At 41.1% G+C, this 25,516-nt stretch overlaps 1 protein-coding gene across 1 annotated transcript in view; it reads left to right on the top strand.

The window, feature by feature from the left end:
• DNAH6 (dynein axonemal heavy chain 6) overlaps positions 1-25,516 on the top strand; it is a 222,804-nt gene that overhangs the window by 150,614 nt on the left and 46,674 nt on the right. The window contains exons 52-62 of the mRNA XM_086700734.1: positions 307-568; positions 1,677-1,800; positions 2,531-2,727; positions 3,697-3,900; positions 4,638-4,763; positions 6,700-6,864; positions 8,829-8,896; positions 11,076-11,256; positions 15,429-15,608; positions 17,356-17,589; positions 22,864-22,999. Of these exons, the coding sequence (XP_086556860.1) occupies positions 307-568; positions 1,677-1,800; positions 2,531-2,727; positions 3,697-3,900; positions 4,638-4,763; positions 6,700-6,864; positions 8,829-8,896; positions 11,076-11,256; positions 15,429-15,608; positions 17,356-17,589; positions 22,864-22,999 (1,877 nt within the window). The remainder of the gene's footprint in view (positions 1-306; positions 569-1,676; positions 1,801-2,530; positions 2,728-3,696; positions 3,901-4,637; positions 4,764-6,699; positions 6,865-8,828; positions 8,897-11,075; positions 11,257-15,428; positions 15,609-17,355; positions 17,590-22,863; positions 23,000-25,516) is intronic.

Below are 25,516 nucleotides of genomic sequence, written 5' to 3'. Positions count from 1 at the left end.
AAAAAGAATGTGAGTGCCAGGGCATTGTAAAAATAAAACTATTATTTCCATAATGTCTTACATTTCTAAAACTATGATTTGATCATTCTTTTCTCTACCAAAACTGGATTGTTTGAAACATGAGTCAACTAATTGCTGTCTCACCAGGAATTGTGGTATACTTAACTACCAATTACTGGAATTAGAGTAAGGAGATTAAAACTACCCACTAATTAGGATAATATCTTAGTGTTCTCAGAAGAACACATTTCTTTTGTTCTTAAATCACTTTATTACAGTGCTATTAACATCATGTCTGTCTTTCAGACCTGATTGGCCAACAGCAAAGCAACTTCTTGGTGACTCTAACTTTCTAAGAAGACTTCTAGAATATGATAAGGAAAATATAAAGCCTCAGATATTGGCAAAACTTCAGAAGTATATTAACAATCCTGATTTTGTGCCTGAAAAAGTAGAGAAAGTGTCCAAAGCATGTAAATCCATGTGCATGTGGGTAAGAGCGATGGATCTATACTCTAGGGTAGTCAAAGAAGTCGAACCGAAGAGACAAAAACTCCGTGCTGCGCAGGTATATTATTTGTGTTGTAATATTTAATAGAATTAAAGGCCATAATCATTAATCATTCTAGCTCCTGTGACTTTACACAATATAGACAATAACAGTGCTCTTGAAAATTAGTTTTTGTTGTAAAAAATAGCTGGTGAAGATTATTTTGTCAGGAATGACCTCTAAAATCAGCCCTTCTGCAGCATAGAAGAAAAATGAGTCCTTAGTATATTCATATCATCAGTCTGATGGTATTTTTGAGGTGCCATTCAGCTCTAGCATCTGATGCTCTGTGTTGCATTTGCTAATACTACCCCCCCCCCAACTCTATGGTGTCATCTGAGGTTCTAAAACCTGCTTAAGCTACAGTTGGATGTGAGGTCCCAAGCAGAACGAAGAATGCTCATTGATGGAGCAGGTTACTGAAAGGACCATGGCTACAGAGCTGGGGCAGCCAATTTTTCTATGAAGATACAGATAGGAGATGTTTTAAGTTTTGCTGCTATGTGGTCTCTGTTGCAATTACTGAACTCTGCAATTGCAGCACAGAAACAGCCATCAATAACACATACATGAGTAAGCATGGCTGTGTTCCGATGTCACTTTATTTATACACCCAGGAATTGAGTTTATACAGTTATCATCTGTCATGAAATGTTCTTCTTTTAATTTCCCCCCAACCATTTAAAAATGTAAAACCAATCTGAGCTTGCTAACTGTATAAAAACAGGCAGCAGGCTGAATCTGGTTTGCAGACCCAGCTCTAGAGAACTATTCAGGAAAGATTAGTTTTCCCTGTTGTGTGAATATTTCATTCATTTCATCATTTAAAGTTAATCCATTGTATTAACTAGTTAACCTCAAATGCTTGGAGGTTAAAGTACAGCAGTTCATCTGTTTCTCTATTCCTTTGATGATTTATTTTATTGGGTTTTGGTTTGGTTCTGTTTACTTCCACTCATATATTTCGTTTTATATTTGTTTTAACTTTGTATACATATCAAATCTTTTGAGACACGAAAAAGAGAACACAAATCCTATTTTTTTAAGAATCTATTGTAAATGGACAAATTTTACCTTCTTTGGAGACCTTGGATTTTCATTTTAAATATTTACTTAATTTTATTAGGCTGAACTTGATATCACAATGGCTACTCTGAGAGAAAAGCAAGCCTTGCTAAAAAAAGTGGAAGATCAAATACAGGCCTTACAAGACAAATATGACAAAGGGGTGAACGAGAAAGAAAGTCTGGGTAAGTAACATAAAATTTATGTTGGTCAGGAGATGCCTGCTTTTTTTATTTTTTAAAAAATCTTTTTTAATGTTTATTTATTTTTGAGAGAGACAGAGGGCAAGTGGGGGAGAGGCAGAGACAGACAGAGACACAGAATCCAAAGCGGGCTCCAGGCTCTGAGCTGTCAGCACAGAGCCCGACGCGGGGCTCGAACCCATGAGCCGCGAGATTACGACCTGAGCCGAAGTCAAGACGTTTAACTGACTGAGCCACCCAGGCGTCCCAGGAAATGCCTGATTTTTAAAAATAGAAGAAGTTTTTGGGCAGTCAGATCTCAGCTTCCACCCAACATAGAGGACGTATTTGCCCTCGATGTACTGCACTGGCCCTTCTAGTGCAAAATTAGAAGAACTGCATATATTGTATCCGTTCAGCTCCTGTATGGAAGGCTTGTTGGGACATGTTACATTATAACACAAGCAGCATATGAATTTGATCCTGAAGAGAAATACTACACTGACACAGAGAGAGCCATCTTCAGCCAGAGTAATGGAGTAACGAAAAGGAGCTCTTTGCTTAGAAGAAGCAAACTTGGACTTGGCCCTGAAATGGAAAATAATTCTGAATTGGTGTGAGGTTTCATAGACATGTATTGACAATGTCACTATAAACAAAAGCAGGTGAATAAACATCTTATATTTTAGGAAAATACTGAATAACATAAGTTGATTTTCTTAAAATTTTCTAGCAAAAACTATGGCCCTGACAAAAGCACGTCTGATACGTGCAGGAAAGCTGACGGCTGCACTAGAAGATGAGCAAGTTCGATGGGAAGAAAGCATCCAGAAATTCAATGAGGAGATATCAAATATCATTGGGAATGTGTTTATAGCAGCAGCTTGTGTAGCCTATTATGGGGCCTTCACAGCCCAGTATAGGCAATCGGTGAGTAAACTCCCTTTCTGGGAGGTGAGAAGCAGCTGAAACTGGCAGAGGCAGAGTTGGGGGGATCATTTTTCTGACTTTATAGGGGGCCCTCCACTGTGAAGCTTCTCCATGTTGGAAACTTACACACTCCACAGCCCTCCACCTCTCCCGTCAGCCAGCAATGGTTTACCCCTAGGATTTCCTGAACACATTCCTTCCTTTCCTTTTCTCCTTAGAAAGTTAGTCATCACTTCCTTAATAGCTCAAGAACCTGGGGGGAAAAGAGAGGGGCAGGGAGACACCTCCCTTCATGGTCAGAAGCAGCATGGAAAGTCAGCCAGGGTGAAGTATTCTGAACGGGCACGACTGCTACAATGGGCTAGGCAATGGGAAGGAACAGGAAACTAAATTATTTGGAGAGATTTTCAGGCCATGTTTATGAAATGCCTTCCTATAAAGGTTTCACCCTTGTCCGTGGGTTCTAAAACCTAATCAGTATAGGACCGTAGATTCCACAGGAGCTCAGGGGTCATCTGGTACCATGTGGGTGGTGCCAATGGTGCTTTTCGACTGTCCCACTCACGGAAGGAGGTAGCATGCTAACAACCCTCTGCCCCATCTTCTAATTGCTAGTAGCATTATGATACTAGCCATTGTGATAACTCCAACTTTTTCACATGCTTTCGGACTCTCCCAAGGGGATAGTACACCCCTGGTTGAAGACAACTGTGACAACATTTGTCGTTTATACCTGAGAAAACTGAGGTTCAGGCAAGGGGAGTTACATGCTCAAAGCCACAGCTAGTTTATGGTATAGTTCTAGGCCCCAGGTCTCCTGATTGTCGGTCTTCTTCTTGTGTCCTGTGCTTTGATGCCAGGATGCATGTGGAAACCGGTAGAACTTACTTTTAACCGTGACATGTTGTGTGTATCCTCATTTACTGAGTGTTCCTGACTCTATACAAGTAACCTTTCCTCCTCCCACAGCTTATAGAATACTGGATCCAGGACTGTCTGTCTCTGGAGATCCCAATCAATCCTTCCTTCAGTCTCATTAACATTCTTGGTGATCCCTACAAAATACGGCAGTGGAACACTGATGGGCTGCCCCGTGACATGATATCAACAGAAAATGGCATTTTGGTTACTGAAGGGAGACGATGGCCTTTGATGATTGACCCCCAGGATCAGGTGTGTAACAAATGCTTCAGATGAAGAGCAGCCTCCCACCTCCGCTTAATGTTGTGCTGTCTGTTCCAAATTCTAAAAGTGGACTTGAACACTCTTGCAAGATTTTGGGGGTTTAGATCTAGAAGGGAATTTGGAAGTCTTCAAGTCCAAGTTCCTCATCTTGGGTTGGCAGAAAGGGAAGGGGAAGAGTCCAGCTGCTCTGCATACTTGATTTTGATTGGCTTTGTTTAGGGGGTTGGCCATTCGTTTTCTGGTTTCTATGAGAGCAGAAATTCATTCCTATAGAGTCCTGTTCCTAAGAGGTCTGAAGAATCAGAATGAAGGCAGGGTAGGATACATTTTACTGCAAGCCTGCCTGGAATTTACAGAATCCCATTATCTGACTCCTAAGTCCATGGATCATAGTGTTCTAAGTGGAGTTTAGGAAAAGGAACTGTTGTCAGAACAAGGAAGACAAGCTTGAATACCTCAGGGATGGGCTTTTCCCCTAGATGTGTCTGTTCTTCATTTGTTCCAAATTTGAATGAAAGAAAGAGTCCAAAACACTGCAGTTTAAAGGGCATTTTTATTTGCAGGGGGCAGGATGGTATTTTTCTTTTCTTTTCTTTTCTTTTTTTTATCTTTCAAACCTGTTTCCAGGTTGAGCAAAATTTCTAAACTTTAGTCTAAAAACTTCCGCTTTCTAGTCATTTATAAAACTCTAAGTCAAATATCCTGCTCTGTGCTTTCTCATACAGGCAAACCGTTGGATAAGGAACAAGGAAAGCAAAAGTGGTTTAAAGATCATTAAGCTTACGGATACTAATTTCTTGCGTACACTTGAAAATTCAATCCGACTTGGTTTACCTGTCTTACTGGAAGAGGTTTGCTTTTCACTTTTCTTGGGTTAGTCCCCAACTTATAGACCATATCTGAAATCCTACACAGGCCACACTTGCATTGCCCTAGAGACACCAGTCAGTTCCATTTGCAAATTGGTCAAACCAATTGCTTTGCCTACGAAACCATATACTATCACATGGGGAGCAATCTGTTGACTGAATGATTTTTCTGATTCCAGACAATGTTTTGGTGTTAAGTGGGATGGGCTCTGTTTTCTGACACTGCTGATTCTTTTTTTTTTTTTTTTTTTGATTTTTTTTTTAACGTTTATTTTTGAGACAGAGAGAGAGCATGAATGGGGGAGGGTCAGAGAGAGGGAGACACAGAATCTGAAACAGGCTCCAGGCTCTGAGCTGTCAGCACAGAGCCCGACGCGGGGCTCGAACTCACAGACCGTGAAATCATGACCTGAGCCGAAGTCAGCCGCTTAACCGACTGAGCCACCCAGGTGCCCCGACACTGCTGATTCTTAAACCTCACTGCAGCCCTTGATGGTTGACTGCCATGGAAGTGTAACACAGTAATGCCATCAGGCCATCAGGGACTGTCCATCCACACACGCTGATGATGTGAAGCCAACAAGACACTCCAATGGGTGTAAATATCATTTTCTACCCTTCTGGCCTTGGCCAACACAGGAGGGTTCTGTAATGGGTCCTAGGCCCTCACTCAAACCCTGAAGTTACAGGGGAGGACAAAGTCTCCCAAAATCATTAGTGCAGTTATGTTAGCCCCAAACTGGATTCTTAAACCCCAGTTTACTTGGTAACACAGGAAGCCCTTGGGGAATTTCTTCTCTCATGGCAAGGGACAAAAGACTTTCAATGATGTTCTGCCACGGAACAGCAGAGCCTTGTAACTGTAGCTGAGTGCTTTGGGGAGCAGGGGGTGGGCCCATGGTCAGCACGCCAGCTAGAACAGGATACTCTGACCAGGCCCTTCCTGCTTTCTGTGACTTGGAATCATTAGCCTTATGCACCTAGCTGCTTTCTCCATTTGTAAGGTGGGATATTCCAACTTTGTCTTCACCCCTCCATGGGTGTGCAATCAGGTTAGCCGATCTCAACCAGCATTTTTTAATGAAATAGGATAGATTTTTAAGAGCACAAAATTATATCATGGGTAGTAAGGGAAATTTTATCTCATAAACTTTTGTTTTAAGAAAACGTACATCCTTGGGCGTCATGTCACAGTATGAAATGGATTTGTTAACTGTGGATTACAATCAAATTTTGACAGCTCCTAGGCCATGGGCCCCTACCACATACATCCTGACATAAAGATGTTTGCCGTGGGGTCCGAGAGCAGTGTCTGCATGCCCAGGTTCTTACCAGCCATCAAATCTGCTTTGAGGGAAAGAAAGTAACTATCATACAGAATAGAGGTCCACAAACTTTTTCTGTACAGAACCAGACATTTTAGTTTTGGGGAGGTGGCCACATACAGTCTCTGTGCAAACATCATTTCAAATAGTCTTCTTCGTTTTGGTTTGGTTTTAGAGTTTTGTTTTTATAACCCTCTAACAGGGTGAAAATTTTTAGCTTAAGCGCCATAAAAAAAAAAAAAAAAAAAATACAAGCCACAGAGGGTGAGATTTGGCCTGCAGGTGGTAGACTGCTATCTCTTGCCTTAGAACAGCCGCAAAAGTGAACAGATCATTTGTCTGGGTCCCGTGGAAGACCACCTGCAGAGACCCTCCTTTCTTGGATTCTTCCTTATGGGGATGAATCGCACAGTTAGTCTAAACAGCTGTATTGCCTTCACATGCTCTTACTTTCTTAGGCGAGCGTACAGTAAGGAATATCTATCCGGCCCCTGGAAAGTGGCTCATTCAAAGTAGATTTTGAGGCCTAAGGAACTTGGAAAGGTTGATGCCATCCATTTTAATGGCTTGTTTTTCGTGTTTTAACTTTTAAGCTTAGAGAAACCTTGGATCCAGCTCTAGAACCCATTCTTTTGAAGCAGACTTTCATGAGTGGTGGGCGGCTGCTCATTCGCCTCGGAGACTCAGACATTGACTACGACAAAAACTTCAGGTTCTACATGACAACCAAACTGCCAAATCCCCACTACCTGCCCGAGGTATGAGCTGCAGGTCTGGAATTCCCAGCCTGAGCGGACTATTATGTGTGATGGTGTCTGACATTTGCTGGGTCCTCCCAGCTCTGTCCTCCCCCTCTGCTCTGCCACTCCCCTTCCTTCCACTGTCCTCCACTCTTGCTTCCCTTCTGAGTCCTGATTCTGATTCCCGTTGCCCTTCTGCTCGCCATTCAGCTGGACTCAAGCTCTCCCCACCCGGTCCCTAGGCGCTGCTCCCCTGTCTGCCACCCTGCCCACTGCCCTGTGCACTGCCCTCTGCACCTCTGCAGCACTGTCACCTTCTCCCTCCCTGCCCACAGCTGCTTGCACAACACAGGGCAGCATTGCCTTCTAACCATTCTTCTCCCTCCTTCAGCTCAAGGCCATTTGTGCCCCTCTTGTGGTGGCTCATAAATGAACCAGGGCTTCACTGAGAGTCTGTGGGGAGAGGGGGACATGCCTATGTTTACATGTGCAAATACCCTTGGCATACAGCCCCAAATAAAGAAGTTGCCTGCTGGAAACATCTGGTGACTGGCACTTTGGAGAGTCAGGACTCAAACATCCAGGGTGTCTGTACTTAGAGTTCTGGAGCGGGGGGAGCATCTTGTCCTACCTCGTGCCCTTAGACCTTGAGGGGGTCTGGGTGCACTTCACTTCCATACAAACGTCCCTGAGCCACGACAGGATCCAGAAGTACCCTTACTCTGGTGCTGCAGAGCCCAAGGCAGCTGCAGCAGAAATGAAGACAGCTGGGCCTCCTCTCCCTTCCCACAAGGGGCTCCAAGGGCTCGCTCCACCCCTGCCGTCCCTCAGCGCTGCCACAGCTCCAGGCACAGCCGCACACACTGCAGAGTCCCCCCCAGCCTGGTGCCTCTCCCCTTCTCCGACAGGACAGTTAGGGAAGCAGCTTCACAAATGGGAACTTACTCCTTCACCCCGGCCCCCAAACAATAAAATCCTTGCATAAACCCTCCAAACAGTGCCATGTTCACCTCAGTTACTGAATTTGTCACAGCGGCCTGTCACTGAACACACTCGGGTGACATGAAACTGGCACACTTGTTGAGTAAGAGGAGGGAAATGCCGCCAAAAGCCCAGGTAGGCCTTTCCTTGTCAGCCTTGAGGGGTTTCATTCACACAGCCGCTGCCAGAGCCCGTGTCCCAAGGCCACTGTAAAGTGCAGAGAAGCGACATACAGCCTCCGCACGCATTTAACTTTTGGGAGGGAGCATCGCACACCTTACCCAACACTAGCTCTGCGGCTGTGGGCCAGTGATCCCGTGTTCTGGAGCCCCAAGTGGAGAGAAAGCCTACTTTAGGATTTGCTGAGATTAGATAAGAATAGCATGCAACATACAGGACATTCAAACACTTTTTTTTCTTTAGCTGTTAACTTACTCAAGTAATACTATAGCAATAATTTTTTATTGAAATGTTATGATGACATAAAATGTGTAAAGCTCTATTTAATATCAATAATAGCTTCGTTTTAACAAGCACAAACTATGCACAAGTCACTACGACTAAGTGATTTTATTATCTCATTTGGTCTTCGCAGTTACCCTATGACTTGTAACTATTAGCATCCCACTTTTTAAATATTAGGAACCGAAGCTCAGCATGGATGAGCGGCTTGCCCAACACACACGAAAGGGGCACCCGGAATCAGAACCCAACCTTTCTAACCCTTTGCTGGCTCACCTTTCCTTAAAGCACCATGTAGGATTCTAAGATCTGTGGCCTGTGAGGAACAAGACTGTCACTTACACTGCAGGGAAAACCGTATTAGGATTTTTGTAAGACACGATATGCTTGGTGGGTTTGTGGGTGGGTGGGTATGTTCACAGTTAGACCTGAGATACATCCAGTTGGGTAAAAATGGGCCATTTCCACTAAAGAAAGCACTTCTTATTTTATTTGTATGAATTTAAGCATTTTTATGTAAACCTATGCTTCTCTTCCAGGTGTGCATTAAAGTCACCATCATCAATTTCACTGTAACCAAATCAGGTCTGGAGGATCAGCTGTTAAGGTAAAGAAAAAAGCGGGGGTGGGGGGGAAGCAAAGGTTTCCTAATATTTTGTAGAAATTTTGACAAAGAAAACATTTTAATGTGTGGAAGCAGCAGTCATGAGTCCTCAGTCATAAAGAGGGTAGGAAATGGCCAGGTTCTGTATCTCCTGTCACTTTTGCAGCTGCCACGCTTGTCCACAGTCTTCTCAAGGAGGTCAGGGAAGTGCCCCTAATTCTCAGCCATGGTTTGGTCCAGGCCTGCAGCCCAGCCCGGCCTCTTCTCCTCTGCTGGGCTTTCCAGTCCTGGGCAAGTGAATGAAGTCAGTCGTCCTGTGGCTCCTAGAGATGCATTGCTCCGCACCTGTGGGGAAGAACGCTACTCCCAAATAGATCTTTCCTATTTTTACTTGTCTCTAGGTGTTTTCTTAGTGTACAGTTTTACCTGCATTTGTCCACCTCAAAAAAATGAAATACCCTCCTTCAGTGTATACTCTGTAATTCATCTCCATTTCCCAAAAATGAGATTATGAATTATTGATTAATTATCAGAATTAGCCAAGAGGCTTAGGAGACAAAAAACATTTAATATTTATTGAAATAATAATATTGATATTACTTAACAATGAATTTTATATGTGTATATAAGGATATATGTGTATATATGTATGTGAGTGTGTGTGTGTATGTATACATACATTAAAGGAAAATATAATTTGACCCATGTTCAAAAAAAATCAAGTCAAATTCATCAAGTCAAGTCAAAATGGAGTCAAGCTGGCTGGCTCAGTCGGTTAAGCATCCGACTTTGGCTCAGGTCATGATCTCAAGATTTGTGGGTTCAAGCCCCACATCAAGCTCTGTGCTGACAGCTCAGAGCTCAGAGCCTGGAGCCTGCTTCGGATTCTGTGTCTCCTTCTCTGTCTGCTCCTCCCCTGCTTGCACTCTGTCTGTCTATCTCTCTCTCTCTCTCAAAAATAAACATACATTAAAAAAACTTTTTTAAAAAACGGAGTCAAGATCATCCTGATTGATTACTATTATCACTGAGTTTAAGTCTTTTCCTTGTTTATTTTAAGAATTTATCCTGCCAACTGCTAACTTGCTTAACTTCTGCTAGGCAGACAAAGGGCATTTCACCATATTTTAAGGACATGTTATAAGGACATGGCTGAACACTCTCATACCAGTGTATTCCCGTGAAAAGTTAAGCTTATTTGCGTGACCAGCTGTCAGCATATTACTCTGTCTGAGACAAGCGAAGTGCTCAGAGAAGGGAAAATGTTGAGACTTGGTCATGGAGCACAAAATCTCCAGGTTATATTGTATACCCCTCTCTTCTGAAAAAGTTATTTGAACAAATGAATTTGAGATGATTATTTCTTATGATGTCCATATTGTAATTTTTAAAGTTTCTGAATTCAGTATGTACGTATCAAATGAACAGTGGGTTATTCTGTGAGGCAGTTCATCCTAGTGGGTGATAGCATGTGCCTGGAGTCAGCTAAGCCAGCTACAAGCCCAGCCCTGCCTCTCATACTCACGTGACCTCAGAAAGTGACCCACTAGGGTCTGTTCCCTCATCTGCAAGCTGGGGTGGTAACCACAGTGCCTACCTCAAAGGAGCATTCAAAAGATTAAAAGAGAGAATCCACATAAAACTCTGAGCAGGGGGCCTGGCACATAGTGATGCTTAATGAAAATGAGCTCCTACAAACAGGGGGCTGGGAGCAAATTATGCATGGACAAATAAAGGGAGACATAAGTTCCCATGTCTGGGCAGGGGCAGAGCTGGAGGTAAGGCCCCTTTATTAGACGCCATTAAGACTCGTTTCATGGAGGTGGTGAGATTTCAGCATCTCCCATAAAAAGAATGTTCCAGGCACCATATTCAGCCTGGTACAAGCAAGCATTAGAAACAGAAATTGAATGATTAGAAAGATCATGCACTGAGCAGGTGAGAGAAGATGAGCAGAAGCCATGGGGACTGTGGTAGGGTGTCAGTTTTGAAATACAAGCTAAAGAATCACAACTAACATGTTATTCAGTGAATAGCCACTGTATAAACCCAGCAAAAGAGGGGCCTTGTGCATTAGGACATGGCTAGTAGCATTAGTACTCAGCTAAGTAGCAAAGAAAAAGAGAAGCAACTTTAGGGCAATAATAAAGTCATAACTTAAGCATTCAAACCTTGGTTCCAGTGATGTGGTACGACTTGAGAAACCCGAGTTGGAAGAACAAAGAATCAAGCTCATTGTGAGAATAAACACTGATAAAAACCAGCTGAAAACTATCGAAGAGAAAATCCTGAAAATGCTCTTTACATCTGAAGGAAATATTCTGGACAATGAAGAACTTATTGACACACTCCAGGATTCAAAGGCAAGTAAAATATTTTGAGTATTTATAGAAAGTGTCTTGGTTTTTTGGATGCCTGGATGGCTCTGTCGGTTAAGCATCCGACTTCAGCTCAGGTCATGATCTCGCGGTCCACGAGTTGGAGCCCTGCGTCGGGCTCTGTGCTGACAGCTCAGAGCCTGAACCTGCTTTGGATTCTGTGTCTCCCTCTCTCTCTGCTACTCCCTGGCTCACGCTCTGTCTCTCTCTGTCTCTCAAAAATAAATAAAAACATTTAAAAAAAAAATGTGTTGCTGCAAAAGTTACACCTGCAGCTTTTGAGGATTCTGCAAAGTCTTTTCAGCAAGAATGGCAGCCGCACCTGGGCTGCTGGGGTAGCACCAGAGTGTGTCCCATTGGCAGGGTCCCTCACCCCCCAGTGGAAGAGGAGGGAAACTGTACACAATAGCTTCTCTCATCTTGTCTGCATTTTTTAAATAAAGCATGTAAAGAACCGGGACAAGGTGTAAATTGAAAGGAAAAACAATTATATTCACATTAATGTCACCCCTTCAGGAAGCCTCCCTGGTATCCCCAACTGGAATTAATCTCTTCCTCCTTAGAACACCAGTAGCGACTCATCCGACTCTCTTTTATAGCACTTGACACTGTTTACCTTATGTCACCATGATCTAATTACATGTCTCATCTCTCGTGTTAGGCTGTTCAATCTGGTGTTGAATCCGCAAACAGTTCAGCTTGATACTCCTTCTCCAAGGGCTCACCATGGTGCTTCGCGTATAACTGGTGTTCAGTAAAAATGTCTTGCTAGTAAGATGAAGTTCTACATTAAACGCATAATCTTGCACTGAATTGTTTGGCAGATTCAAACCACAATTTTAAAACTATACTGAGAATACAGCCTGTAAAATGATTTTCATCCATTCGTGAGAAACAGAAAATAATTTACTTTAAAAAACCCTTTGACAGGGAGTACAGAAGGTACGTTCTTTGTCTTTCACTGACATCAGAAATGGTTTACGGCTTTACATCCTACAGTCTCTTTACGATCTCTGTATTCAAACAACAAACAAGTAATTCTGGGGCTCCTGTTTCTTTCCTCTCTTTGTCAGTCTCTTTATCCTCTTGCCGTTCATTCTTCCTCGGGTTTTTAGCTTCTGGAAGTTGGTGGTCAACCCATTTATTTTTTGCCATCAAAACTTTACACACAAATTGCTTAAAGAATGTGCTATTTGTGCAAGGTTTGTGATAGGATTCCCTGCCTTCTTGGTGTGCCCCCCCACCCCCCACCCACAACTTCCTCCATAAAGACAGCTACATTCATCTCTTTTTTGTTTTGGTTATTTGGGGTTTTACATCTTTTCCTCAAATAATAGACTCATATTGCTACTTCTTGAGTTTTTCTTTTATACATTCACGGTTGTCTATACCTCTACCACACCCACACACCCACACACCCCCTTTCCTCCCATCCCCCAGCCTCCCACCGTAGTTCTATCCTGATTATAGTTAAACATCCAATGTTTACATTGCCTAGAAATACGAACTTCTGGCTGCGAGTATTGTAGGGGCTAAGGAGAGAAGGGCTAGGGCGTCACCCTTCAGCATGTATACACTTACCAAATCTCTGTTTTCATTGTGGAACCAGGCCCTCAATTGTGCCTGGCTTCCTTCCATCAAAAAATCCTCTCTTTTAGGGGCGCCTGGGTGGCTCAGTCAGTTAAGTGTCCGACTTCAGCTCAAGTCATGACCTCACCCTCTGAGTTCAAGCCCCATGTCGGACTTTGAGCTGTCAGCACAGTCTGCTTCGGATTCTGTGTCTCTCTCTCTGCCCCTCCCCCCCCCCAAAATAAATAAACATCAAAAAAAATTTTTGTTAAGCCTCTCTTTTAATTTCCCCAGGGATGAAACCTCTATTTTCCAGTCAGAGTGGGGTTAAGGACAATCGCCTGACTAGTGGTGGGGAGATGACTTGGGTGTCTATCAACCAATGCTTATTTTAGGCCCTTCCCCCTTCCAGTGTTTGGACGCCTCTTAAGCCTTTGAAGGGGATTTGTATGTTACAAATTGAGTGACTTCTTGGCTTTCCCCTCTGCAGCCTAGGAAACTGTTTTCCTGGGTCTGCTAAGTCATTACCATTTTACTCTCTGCTTTCTGGCTCTCAAATTGTATTGACATTTCCTCTTCCATTCTTCCTATCTTTGTGAGTTTGCACTGTTTTTAAAAATCCCTTTACTATAATTTTGTTTCAGTAGGGAGCAAGGTAGATACATGTGTTCTGACTGCCTTCTTTCTCTGTAAGCTGGTTTCTTTCTGTGTCTGCAGGGAGTTGCCTTACAGATATCCTTTCTACAGGGCAGAGGTAGGACCGATTATTCCTGGGCCACGTTTCCTGCCATTTCTTGCCTGTACTTTATACTCCCCTAATCTCCCAAAGCCCGCAATTTATTTCATTTTTTAAAGTTTGTTTATTATTCGTATGTTTTTAGTAATCTCTACACCCAACATGGGGTTCAAACCCATGACCCCAAGATCAAAAGTCACATGCTCCCCCAACTGAGCCAGCCAGGCACCTCCCAGACCCTTCATTTTAAAATATGTATCATATTCCCTGATTACTGCTGAGACCTCAAGTCTCTCGGGCATAATACCTGTAGGTAGTTACTAAACTCAACTGAAATATATACAAACAATTCTAATACTCTCTGACAAAAAGAAGAAAATAGTCCACTTTGCTTTCTCTTTAGCCCTGGTGGAGTCTTCATTATCAGGGCCTCGAGCTCCCCCCAAAATAAAGAATTGTTTGCAGGCGGGTCTCCTTGATCCAACTGCTTCCATATCAACTTCCTTTTTCCTACTCATATGTAAATGTTCTAGTTGAATCCAGTACTGAGCTTGAGGCTTCCCATGCAGCCCTGCTCTTTCTTGTCCCCTCAGGTTCCTAAGGGGTCAACACAGAGAGAGTTTGAGCCTTTGGTTTCTGGAAAAAGCTGAGTCCCTCCCTTCCCTTTCCTGGAGGACAGGGGTGGACAGTCTAGAATTAATTTAGCCACTAGCCACATGTGGATATTGAGCCCCTGAAATGTTGCTAACCTGAATTAAGATGTGTTGTTACATACCAGATTTAGAAGACTTAATCTAAAAAAAAAAAAAAAGTAAAAATATCTCGGTAATTTTACATGGATTTTATGCTGCTATAATCAATATACTTTGGGTTATATTGGGCTAAATAAAATTATTGTTAAAATACATTTCACTTGTTTCTTTTTACTTTTAATAAACTGAGAAAAGACAGAATTATATATGTGGCTCACATTAGGTTTCCGTTGGGCAGTGGGGTCTAGACAGAAAGCCTGTTAGACCCCCTTTTAGCTCTCCTGTCAATAGAGCAAATACTAAACAGCAGTTCGCATAGTGATTTTTCTAGTCCCTGCCCTAGACTCTTTGACTTTCTAGACACAAACCTCCCAACCCAGGGATATCCACAGCTGAAAAAAATGGGGGTTGAGAGAAGAGGACAAAGACAGATAGCAATATAGAGAGACTGAGGGAGACAGAGAAGGGAATCTTAGAAAACCCATTGGCCAAAAGGCTCCCCAGAACCACTAACCTGAAACAGAACAGCAAAGAACAGCAAAGACCTTGAAAATATCTCCAATTTACTTAGGTTATAACCCTTCACAAACAACAGCTACTATCCCCAGGTTTCCTTATGTTCCTCACACCTGGGAATGCTAGGGAAAGAAAGAATGCTAGTCTTCCTTGTTATTCCAGAATGGGATATGACACCACTTCCTTCCAGCCTCTCTCCACCCCCCTCTTTGGGGCAGTTTCATGGATGCCCCTTCTCCCTTCATACCTTCTCCTGTTATGTGAACCCTGCATCATTTCAGGACTGCTCAGGGGGAAATCAGGAAGCATCTGGGAGTACTCTGTCAGGTGTCCCTTTCAGAAACACGTCAGATTTGAATCTCAGAGAAGCGCTGCTCTGGTTTTATCAGCTGTTCCCATTTGCCTACCCCCCTCTCTGGAAGGACAGTGGTTAGCTTGGTCCTGAGATTCAGTCATTCTATTATTGTAATCACTAAGTCACCATATCCTTATTTCTGTCCTAGACCTAATTGGGTATATGCCAAAAATCCCACCATTTTTTTAAAAAATGGAACCTAAGAACTTGTTTTTGTATCTTTATTCAGATCACTTCAGGTGCCATTAAAATCAGGCTAAAGGAAGCTGAGTCCACTGAACTGATGATAAATGTTGCTCGTGAGAAGTATCGTCCAGTAGCCACTCAAGGCTCTGTTATGTACTTCGTTATTGCAAGCCTCTCAGAAATAGATCCTATGTATCAGTATTCATTAAAATATTTTAAACAGGTAAGTATGTTGTTTTGTCCATGAAATCTATGTCTTTGGTTTCCCTTTAAACCCCATTGAGTTACGTTTTTGACTCAGACAAATCATGAGTCTATTTATCAGGTAAAACCCTCTAGGAGTTTGGGTTCAGTCTTTTGGTCCAAGAGCAACCCACCTGCCATGTCTTCTCAACACTCAAGTGCCAGCATACACAGAAAACTGCAGAGGAAGAAAGGAAAGATTTACTCTTGACCTCCTTGACTAACCCATTTAGACTCTGCTTGTCAGTGGGAAGGGTAGCAAAAAATTTGCACCAGTCTTTTACCGAAAACATTCCCTATGTCTTATTTGGCAGTTCCTCCACATTGCCTTGGGTGGTGAGCTTCTCTCACCTACTGGTCTCTGACCTCCCAGAAGGCAGAAATGAAGCCTCAGCCATCCCTGCCTCCCCACCGTGCTGCTACGTAATTTAGTGTTTCACGAATAAAGAGTCTGTTTCCATCCCTCCATAAAAGAGCAGTTGAATTTTTATGACATTAGACCGAACTTGGTTTTGCCTCTGTCTTGTTCAGGTTATAGTTAAGGGTCCAGCAGCAAGAGGAACTGCAGGAGACAATGGAAATGAATAATTGGAAGAAATGAGAGGCATGTTGTTTAGACGCGCCTGGGCTCTCTTCCCACAAGATGTGCATTTGCTTTAGCAGCCTTAAAAGCCATTTGTTCTAGGGTCAGATCTCAGCTTCTAACGACAGGGCTTTGCTGTTCTCATGTCTCTGCTTCCTTCCTTTCGTTGGCAGGTATTAAACTAAGCAAGGTCACAGGATGAGAAAATCCTTGAATTCCACCTAAATGACTTTCCTAATGGTTTTGGAGGTTTTGGAATTCATGCTTTTCAAGGTTTTAAAATCTCCTTCAGGAAATAGAAATGAAGATGCTCTGAGAATATCTCAGGCTGACAGAAAAAGGGCTATGGGATGAAATCATCAAAGCACTGGGGTTTTCCTGTTTAGAAGGGAAACTAGAGACCCTAAACATATTTGTACGTGACCAAACTGGCCTGGGCATCATCTCCCAAAGCCATTCATAACTGCATGTCACGTTGAAATTATTTAGGGTGTATCAAGATTCACCGTGTTTTATTTTGGCACTAAACATCACATCTCCACTGCATTTTAACTTCTCTGTTTCTCATTAGGTTGTTAAAGAAAGCTCCATCCTCTTTTCTTCTAAGCGTTTCACAGTAACAACTCCATTCCCCTTTGTTGACCAAACTTTGGGGAGAATTAACAAGGGCTTTCCCTTAAATTTCAGAGAAGATTCTAGCACATTCTTCCCACATCCTAACAATTATGTTGGAGAAGTGCCAAGAAGTGCACATGACCTTCCCTTGCCCTTACATCTCTCACCCCAAAATGATTATCAAATTTGAGTTAAGGACATGAAAAAACTGGTTCTGCCAGCTCACCTCCATTTTACATTTTTCTGCCTCACATCAAGATGATGCCTTTTTGAATATTGTTAGGTGTTTGGCAGTGGTTCATTGCTGAAAGATGGGGTGGGGGAACAAAGGAGAATGCAGAAAATAAATATCACTTATCAATTTGGGATGAATTCTGGCTTTTTCATAGTATAGTATTCGTCTCCTGTGCTGCTACTGACTCACAAAATACAGGGCCAAGAAGGGCGGGAGTGAGGAGCAGGGATTTTTTTTTTTCTCCACAGGAATTGAATTAAATCCAAGACATTGATAGAGCTCTCTTTCACACAGTTGTTCAATACAACAATTGAAACATCTGTAAAGTCAGACGATCTAGAGCAGCGCATGGAAATACTCCTGGAACAAACCCTTCTAACCGCTTACGTCAATGTTTCCAGAGGACTCTTTGAGCAACATAAACTCATCTACAGCTTTATGCTGTGTGTAGAGATCATGCGTCAGCAAGAAAGCCTAACTGATGCCGAGTGGAATTTCTTTCTCCGAGGTTCTGCAGGATTAGAAAAGGTATGTGTTTCACGTTTGGATTGTAAATGTTATTCTAAATAGAGCCCACAAGCACCTACCAATGCTCTGTAGTGGCTGAAGGTTATACATTTGGTTGTGTGGCCCAGCGATGTGGGCACTGAGGGTCTAATAGGCCAGGCTGTCATTCAGCAATGTCTGTGCCATTTCTATGCAGCAGTGTCCTGGGATGCGGGGAGTAACCAATGAACTAGTAGATGTGATCATGTTTTGAAAAGTTGACCATCTTACAAATATGAAGAGTTAAAATTCAATAATGTTGTAACTCATAGATTTGGAAATACTGTTTGGGCAATCATAACTCTCTCTTCCCTGAACACAGCTTTCATTATAAAGCACAGGACGTAATATAACTGGACCGTCACCTACAATACCGTAATATGAGTTCTGCTGCACTTGCCTTCTTTGCATTCATCTTTCTATCTAACTTTCTCCAGCCCCTTCAGCTGGACTATGTCACCTCCATACTACAGACCTGGTCAGACACAGAAGTGAGCCATGCCCCCGCAACTCTTGACTGAAGTTCCATCTTAACCCCACTTTAAATTCTTGGCTCTATCCTCCCAATCTTGAGCCCCACCCTTGGTCCCTGCAGACATGACATCTGCACCTGTTTGCCAGTGTTTGAGCCTCAGTGTATTGATGGGAGGTTGAACTTCATGCTTTTTTTATTTGACTTTCAGTGCCCTATGCTCCCAGGACAAACCCAGACAAGACCTCTCCACCAGAGGTCCTTCCTCCCCACTCCCCACCCATCTTGCATGCATTCATATTCTGTTAATGCTTTCTTAATGCTATCTTAACTTCATAATCACAGTTAATACATACAGAGGGCTTGCTTTGTGTTTTATGTATATCAGCTCATTTATTCCTCTTAGTATTCCTCTTAATGTGAGTTCCTAATTTTGTCTCCAGCCTTCAGATAGACAATTAAGCACAGAGAGATTAATTTGTCATGTTCACATACTTAATTGGATCTGGAACCAGCACTGGAACTCTCACAGTCAGTCTGTAGAGCTTGCACTCTTGCCCACTTCACTCTACTGCTGACTATTAGTTACTCAGCCAGGCCTTTCCAGTGCACTATTGTGTTTCTTTCCTCATGGCACTCTGTTAACAGCCTTATTTACAGTTTTCTCTAGCAGAGTCTTGAAAAAGTTAAAGAACTTTCCAGAATCAGATGACTAATGCATGACAGAGTCTCATTCAAACCTATGTCTAAGTTTCTAAAGCCCATATCCATTCCAGTACCACCTGCTACTTCTCATGAACAACATATTTTGAAAAGAAATGTAAAATATGTTTAAATAGCATCAAACACAAAACTTACAATTAGGGGTGCCTGGGTGGCTCAGTCAGTTGAGCGTCCAACTCTCAGTTTCGGCTCAGGTCATGATCTCATGGTTCATAGGTTCACGCCCCATGTCAGGCTCAGTGCAGGGCCTGCCTGGGATTCTCTCTCCCTCTCTCTCTGCCCCTCCTTTGCTTATGCACTCTCTCTCTCTCTCTCAAATTAAATAAATAAAAATCTTAAAAAAAGATCCTCTCTCTCTCTCTCTCTCTCTGTCTCTCCCTCTCCCTCTGCCCCTCTCCCCCACTCATGCTCTCTCTCTCTAAAGTAAAAGAAAGACAAAAACACAAAACTTAAAATTAGAAATCATCTTAAGAAACTTCTCAAAAGTTTTTTATTAAACTTTCTTTTCCTCTACCACGAGGAAATTAGAATGATTCTTGACTGATTTTTTTTTTTTTTTAGAAATGTGTTTGGAGGACATCTTTTATCTAGTCACTTTATTTAGTTACTCATATTTTAATACTAGTATTTCCCATTTTTATCATAAATGCTATATATCAATAAAATCAATAGAATACAAAAGCAAACTATATGATCATCTTAGTAGACACAGAATAAAGCATTTGACAAAACCCAATATCTTTTTACCATAAAAACACTCAACAAACTATTAATGGAAGAGAACTCCCTCAACTAGGTAAAGGGCATGGACAAAAACCAACACTAACAACATACTTAATGGTGGAAGCCTGGATGCATTCTCCCTAGGATCAGAAACAACACAAGGATATCTGCTCTAACCACTTCTTCTCAACATTGTACTGGTGATTCTTGCCAATTAGGCGAGTAAATGAAATAAAAGGCATCCAGATTAGAAAGGAAGAGGTAAAAATATATCTATTTACAGATGACATGATTTTGTATATAGAAAATACTAAGGAACCTGCTTTAAAAAAAACTGAAGTATTAGAATTAATAAATGAGTTCAGGAAGGTTGCAGGATACAAGATCAACATAGAAAATAAATTTGCATTTCTTGTATATGCTTGCAATGAACAATATGAAAAATGAAATTAGGAAAAAAGTCAATTTATAATAGCAGCAGAAAGAATAAAATACTTAGAAATAAATTTAACAAAAGAAGTTCAAACTTATGCTCTGAACTACAAAACATGTTGAAAGACCTTAGAGGACCTAAATAAGTGGGAAAATTCCTACAGTCCTGGATTGGAGACATAATACTGTTAGGATGGCAGCATTCCCCAAAATGATCTACAGATTCAGTGCAATCCGCATCAGAATCCCAACTGACTTCTGTGTAAAAACTGACAAGCTTATTGTAAAGCTCATATGGAATTACAAAGAATCCAGATCCCAAAGCTTACTGCAAAGCGACAATAACCAAGACTGTATGACACCAGCACAAAGATGGACAAATGGATAAATGAAATCAAATTTGAGAGTCCAGAAATAAAACCATGTGTCTGTAGTCGCTGATTTTTGGCAAGGGTGCCAAGACAATTCATTGGGAAAAGAAGTCTTTTCAACAAATGGTGTGGGCCAACTGGACAGCCACATGCAAAATAGTGAAACTGGACCCTTACATCACACCACATATAACTTGAAACATACCAAAAACCTAAATGTAATAACCAAAACTCTTGTAAGAGGACATAGAAGTAAATTTTCATAACTGCATATTTCACAATGGATCCTTAGATCTGATATCAAAAACATGAGCAAAAAAAGAAAAAATAGGTAAATTGGACTTTATCAAAAGTAAACATGCTTTTGTTTCAAAGGACACTATTAGAAAAATGAAAACACTGGGGTACCTGGGTGGCTTAGTTGGTTAAGTGCCAGACTTCAGCTCAAGTCATGATCTCGTGGTTCCTGGGTTCAAGCCCTGTGTTGGGCTCTCCGCTGACAGCTCAGAGTCTGGAGCCTGCTTCAGATTCTGTCTCCCTCTCTCTCTGCCGCTCCCCCACTTATGCTCTGTCTTTCTCAAAAATAAATAAACATTAAAAAAATGAAAAGACAACCCCACAGAGTGGGAGAAAATACTTGCAAATCATAGCTGATAAAGGATTTGTATCTAGAATACATAAAGAACTCTTACGTCTCCACAATAAAAAGACAAATGACCCAATTTAAAAATAGGCAAAGGACCTGAATAAATATTTCTCCAAGGAAGATATACATAAGCATGTGAAAAGATGTTCAACATCATTATTCATCAGGGAAATGCAAATCAAAACCTTAAGGACATACCATTCATCCACACTAGAATGGCTGGAATCAAAAAGACAGATAATGACAAGTGTCGGTGAGGATGTGGAAAAACCCTCACACACCGCTGCCTGGAGTCAAAACTGGTGCAGCTTCTTTGGAAAACAGTCTGGGAGCTCCTCAGACAAAACATAGAATTAGTGTATAATCCAGCAGTTCAACTCCTGGGTATGTATGAGAAATGAAAACATGTCCACACAAAAAACTTAGACTTGAATATTCATAGCAGCATTATTCATAGTAGCCAAGAAGGTGGAAATAACCCAAATGTCCATCACCTGGTGAGTGAATAAACAAAATGTGGTATATTCATAACAACAGAATATTACTTGGTCATAAAGAGGAATGAAGTACTGACACAAACCATGACATGAGTAAAACCTTCAATACACTAAACTAATAAGCAAAAGAAGTCAGTCACAAAATACCACATGTTATAAAATTTGATTTATATGAAGTGTCCAGAACAGGCAAATCTATAGAGACAGAAAGCAGTTTAGTGGTTGTTTAGGCTGGGGCCAGGGGCAGATAGAAGGGTAATAGCTAAAGAATACCTGGGGTTTTTTTTGAAGAGATGAAATGTTGTAAAATTCACCGTGGTGATGGTTGCACCAACCTGTGAATTTACTAAAATACATGGGATTGTATGCTCTAAATGAGTGAATTGTATCTCAATAAAGCTACTTAAAAATGTAGTATAGGGGCACCTGAGTGGCTTAGTTGGTTAAACGTCCCAACTGTTGATTTCGTCTCAGGTCATGATCTCACGGTTCATGAGTTCAAGCCCCATATTGGGCTCTGCACTGATAGTGCAGAGCCTGCTTGGGATTCTCTCTCTCTCCCTCTCTCTCTCTGCCCCTCCCCTGCTCTCTCGCTCTCTCTCTCAAAAATAAATAAATAAACTTATTTTAAAATGTAGTATAGAACCTCAGGCGAATGTTCATGAATTTTCAAAGAATTAGTTTCAGTCTATAATCACAGCTGTTTCTCTCTTTTAAAACTGCTTACCCACTTGCAGGATAAAATTAAATTAAATTAAAGTAAAGTAAAGTAAAATAAAACAAAGTGAAATAAAATAAAACAAAACAAAATAAAATAAAATAAAATAAAATAAAATAAAATAAAATAAAACTGCTTACCCACCTTCAGGGAATACTTCCAGATGGCATAATACCTTTCCCAGAAGTTTCTAGGGATATAGGAAATAATTGGACATAACATACACTCAGCCCTGCTGAAATGAGATCATCACCTGTCTTGCTACTGATATTGCTATACTACTCAGCTTTCCCCATCTCCTAGAGGTGAGAACATCTGGGAATCAGATCTGAAAACTAGTCTTGAGGGGAATAAAATCATAATATTTGGGGAGTGGGGAGAGACTGGTGCAACATGTTGGGGAACAGGCTAGAAGTCGACTTCACAGATTTAATTTTAACCCTTCACCAGATCAACTGCTTCCTGTAAATGTCAACCTGGAAAGCTTTCCCCAGCTGCACTTCTGGGCAAAGGTGTACAGGTAGAATTGATTCAGCACCTATTACTACTTGGCCTCAGCAAATGGTTATTTTTAACATGCAACTGAAGCTTGCTTTTTCACTTGGACAAGGTGAAAGTATATTTTGTGGTTGTCTTTGTGACTTATTACTCATTTTCATTCTGTCTTCTAATAGGAACGCCCACCTAAGCCTGAAGTTCCCTGGCTGCATAATGCCATGTGGTTCGCATGCTGTGACTTAGAAGAATCATTTCCAGTTTTTAAAGGACTTACACAATACATACTGTTACATCCTATTTCCATACAAATAGGTAATATGTCAAAAAGGATCTGCTATAAAGGGATTGTAAACAAGCTTGTGGATCTTTTTTTTTTTTTTTTTTTTGAGGCATTCTTTTATTTTATTTATTTATTTATTTATTTATTTATTTATTTATTTACTTTGAGAGAGTGTAAGAGAGAGCCTGCACGCACAGGGGATGGGCAGAGGGAGTAAATCCCAAGCAGAAGACATGCTGTCAGCCCAGAGCCCAGTGCGAGCTGGAACCCACGAACTGTGAGATCACGACCTGAGTGGAAACCAAGAGTGCGACACTTAAGCTGCTGAGCCACCCAGGCACCCTAGGCTCGTGAATCTTAACTTTGATGTTTCCTTTAATCTCTTCTGCTATATCAGTATTTTTCACTAGGAAATTTCTTCATTATTAAGAAATTGTGAAGTATTTGCTCTCCCAGTTGAATGTTTGAGTTCAATGCTTGGCACATGAATTTTCAATATTTTATATTTACTATTATACCCATTTAAAAGGGATATACTTACCTCTAAGAATTGCCTTAGCTGCACCCCATAGGGTTTTTTTTTAACTTTTTATTGAAGGATGACATACATATGGAAAATTGCACAAATCAAAATTGTACAACTAGATATTATCAAAAATTAACTGTATTTATGAGCCCAAATCAAGAACGAAAATAATACCAGCCTCCCATTATCCTTTCATACTCCCTCACAGGATCCTTTCCCTCTTCCCCAGAAGTAATGCTTGCTCTGAATTATAATATTCTATGTTAATTTTTCTCACAAGTTTTAATATGCAGCCCTTTCAATTTTAAAAGTACACATTTTATGTTAACTAAAATTTAAATAATAAAAAAAAGAATAAAAAGGATGATTAGATAAGCCCTGAAAAAAAGAAAAGTACATTTTTTTAGTTTGAAAGCATTTAGGATTTGGAGGAGCTATCTTTTTATTGTTTATAACGTAATTATGTTATAGAAATTGGGGCGTCTGGGTGGCTCAGTCATTTGAGCATCTATCTGACTCTTGATTTCACTATGATTCCCAGTTTCTCTTTGAAATTCCAGAATTTTTCCCATCATATCTTGTGAAACTATGCTGTTCATTATGACTAGGCTTAGGATTATTATCTTCCTAGTAAATTATTCCTTTTTTGAATAATATGCCCTTTACTCTAAATAGTTCTTTTTTGCCTTAAAATATATTTTCTAATGTTAATGTAATTAAAGTGCAATTATCTTGGTTAGGGCTCTGCCTCTATATATTTCTATACTCTTAATTTTAACTCTTTTGTGTCATCATCATGTTTTTGGTGTATCTTAAGTGGAATTTTGTTGTTTTGAGCAGTATGAGAGTCTCTCTTTTTTAACAGGAAAGTTTTAATTCAATGATATTTATTACAATAATTGCTCCATTTCAGGGGCTCTCAACTGGGGAATATTTTGTCTCCCAGAGGACATTTGTCAGTGTCTGGAGGCATTTTGGTTGTCACAACTTGTATGGTGCTACCGGCATCTAGTAGGTAGAAACCAAGAATGTGGCTAAACATTCTGCAGTGCTCAGAACAGTCCTCCAGAAGAAGTAACCACTTGCCCCAAAATGTCCATAGTGGTGAGACTGAGAAATCCTGATCTGTTCAGACTTACTTCTATCACCTTATTTTCTTTTTAATTTTTTTTTAACATTTATTTATTTTTGAGACAGAGAAAGACAGAGCATGAACGGGGGAGGGGCAGAGAGAGAGGGAGACACAGAATCGGAAGCAGGCTCCAGGCTCCGAGCCATCAGCCCAGAGCCCGACGCGGGGCTCGAACTCACGGGACCGTGAGATCGTGACCTGAGTCGAAGTAGGACGCTCAACCGACCGAGCCACCCAGGCGCCCCTCTATCACCTTATTTTGTGGGGATTTTTTTTTTTTCTTGGCAGCCTTTTTCTTTGCTTCATTTGTTTTCTTCTTTCTTGCCTTCAGGTGGCTTATCCATTCTTTTATTTACCCCATACTTATTTGAAGTTCTGTGTTCTATTTCTACCCTTTGATAATCACTCTTCTACTTGTAATATGAATATTTATTTAACCAGTAAGTGTAACGATTTAAAATGTACATGGACCAGAACTTCTGGAATCCTAATATACTTGTTTGATTTCTAAATAAAGACTAGAAAAAAATGAAATGCTCTTCAATAAATGCATCAAATAGAAATTATGTTTCTATATTGAGGACCAGTTAAACAAGACACCTAGAGATAGAAGTAGAACACAAAAAGGAAAACACTCACAGGGAAAGGCTGGAGATGGCCAGTTAGGGACAGACCCAAAGCAGAAAGAACTAGATGGAGCCTAATAAACACACAGGCAAAGAAAGAGGGAAGGAGTAGAGGCTAGAAGGCAAAGTAATTCTGGGAACAACTCATCATGTTTGGACAAAAAGCACCATGTGTTATCCCTGTTGATTGGGACTAAAATTTCAGCTATTTAAAACTACTTTCCTGCTTTCATTTGTTAAATTTCAGGGTTTATTCTGGAAATCC

Source organism: Puma concolor, chromosome A3 (assembly GCF_028749965.1).
Source record: "Puma concolor isolate L17-30 chromosome A3, mPumCon1.1.hap2, whole genome shotgun sequence".
Taxonomy (NCBI): Eukaryota; Metazoa; Chordata; class Mammalia; order Carnivora; family Felidae; genus Puma; species Puma concolor.
The sequence above is the reverse complement of the archived record's forward strand: the minus strand, read 5'-3'. Positions and strand labels throughout refer to the sequence as shown.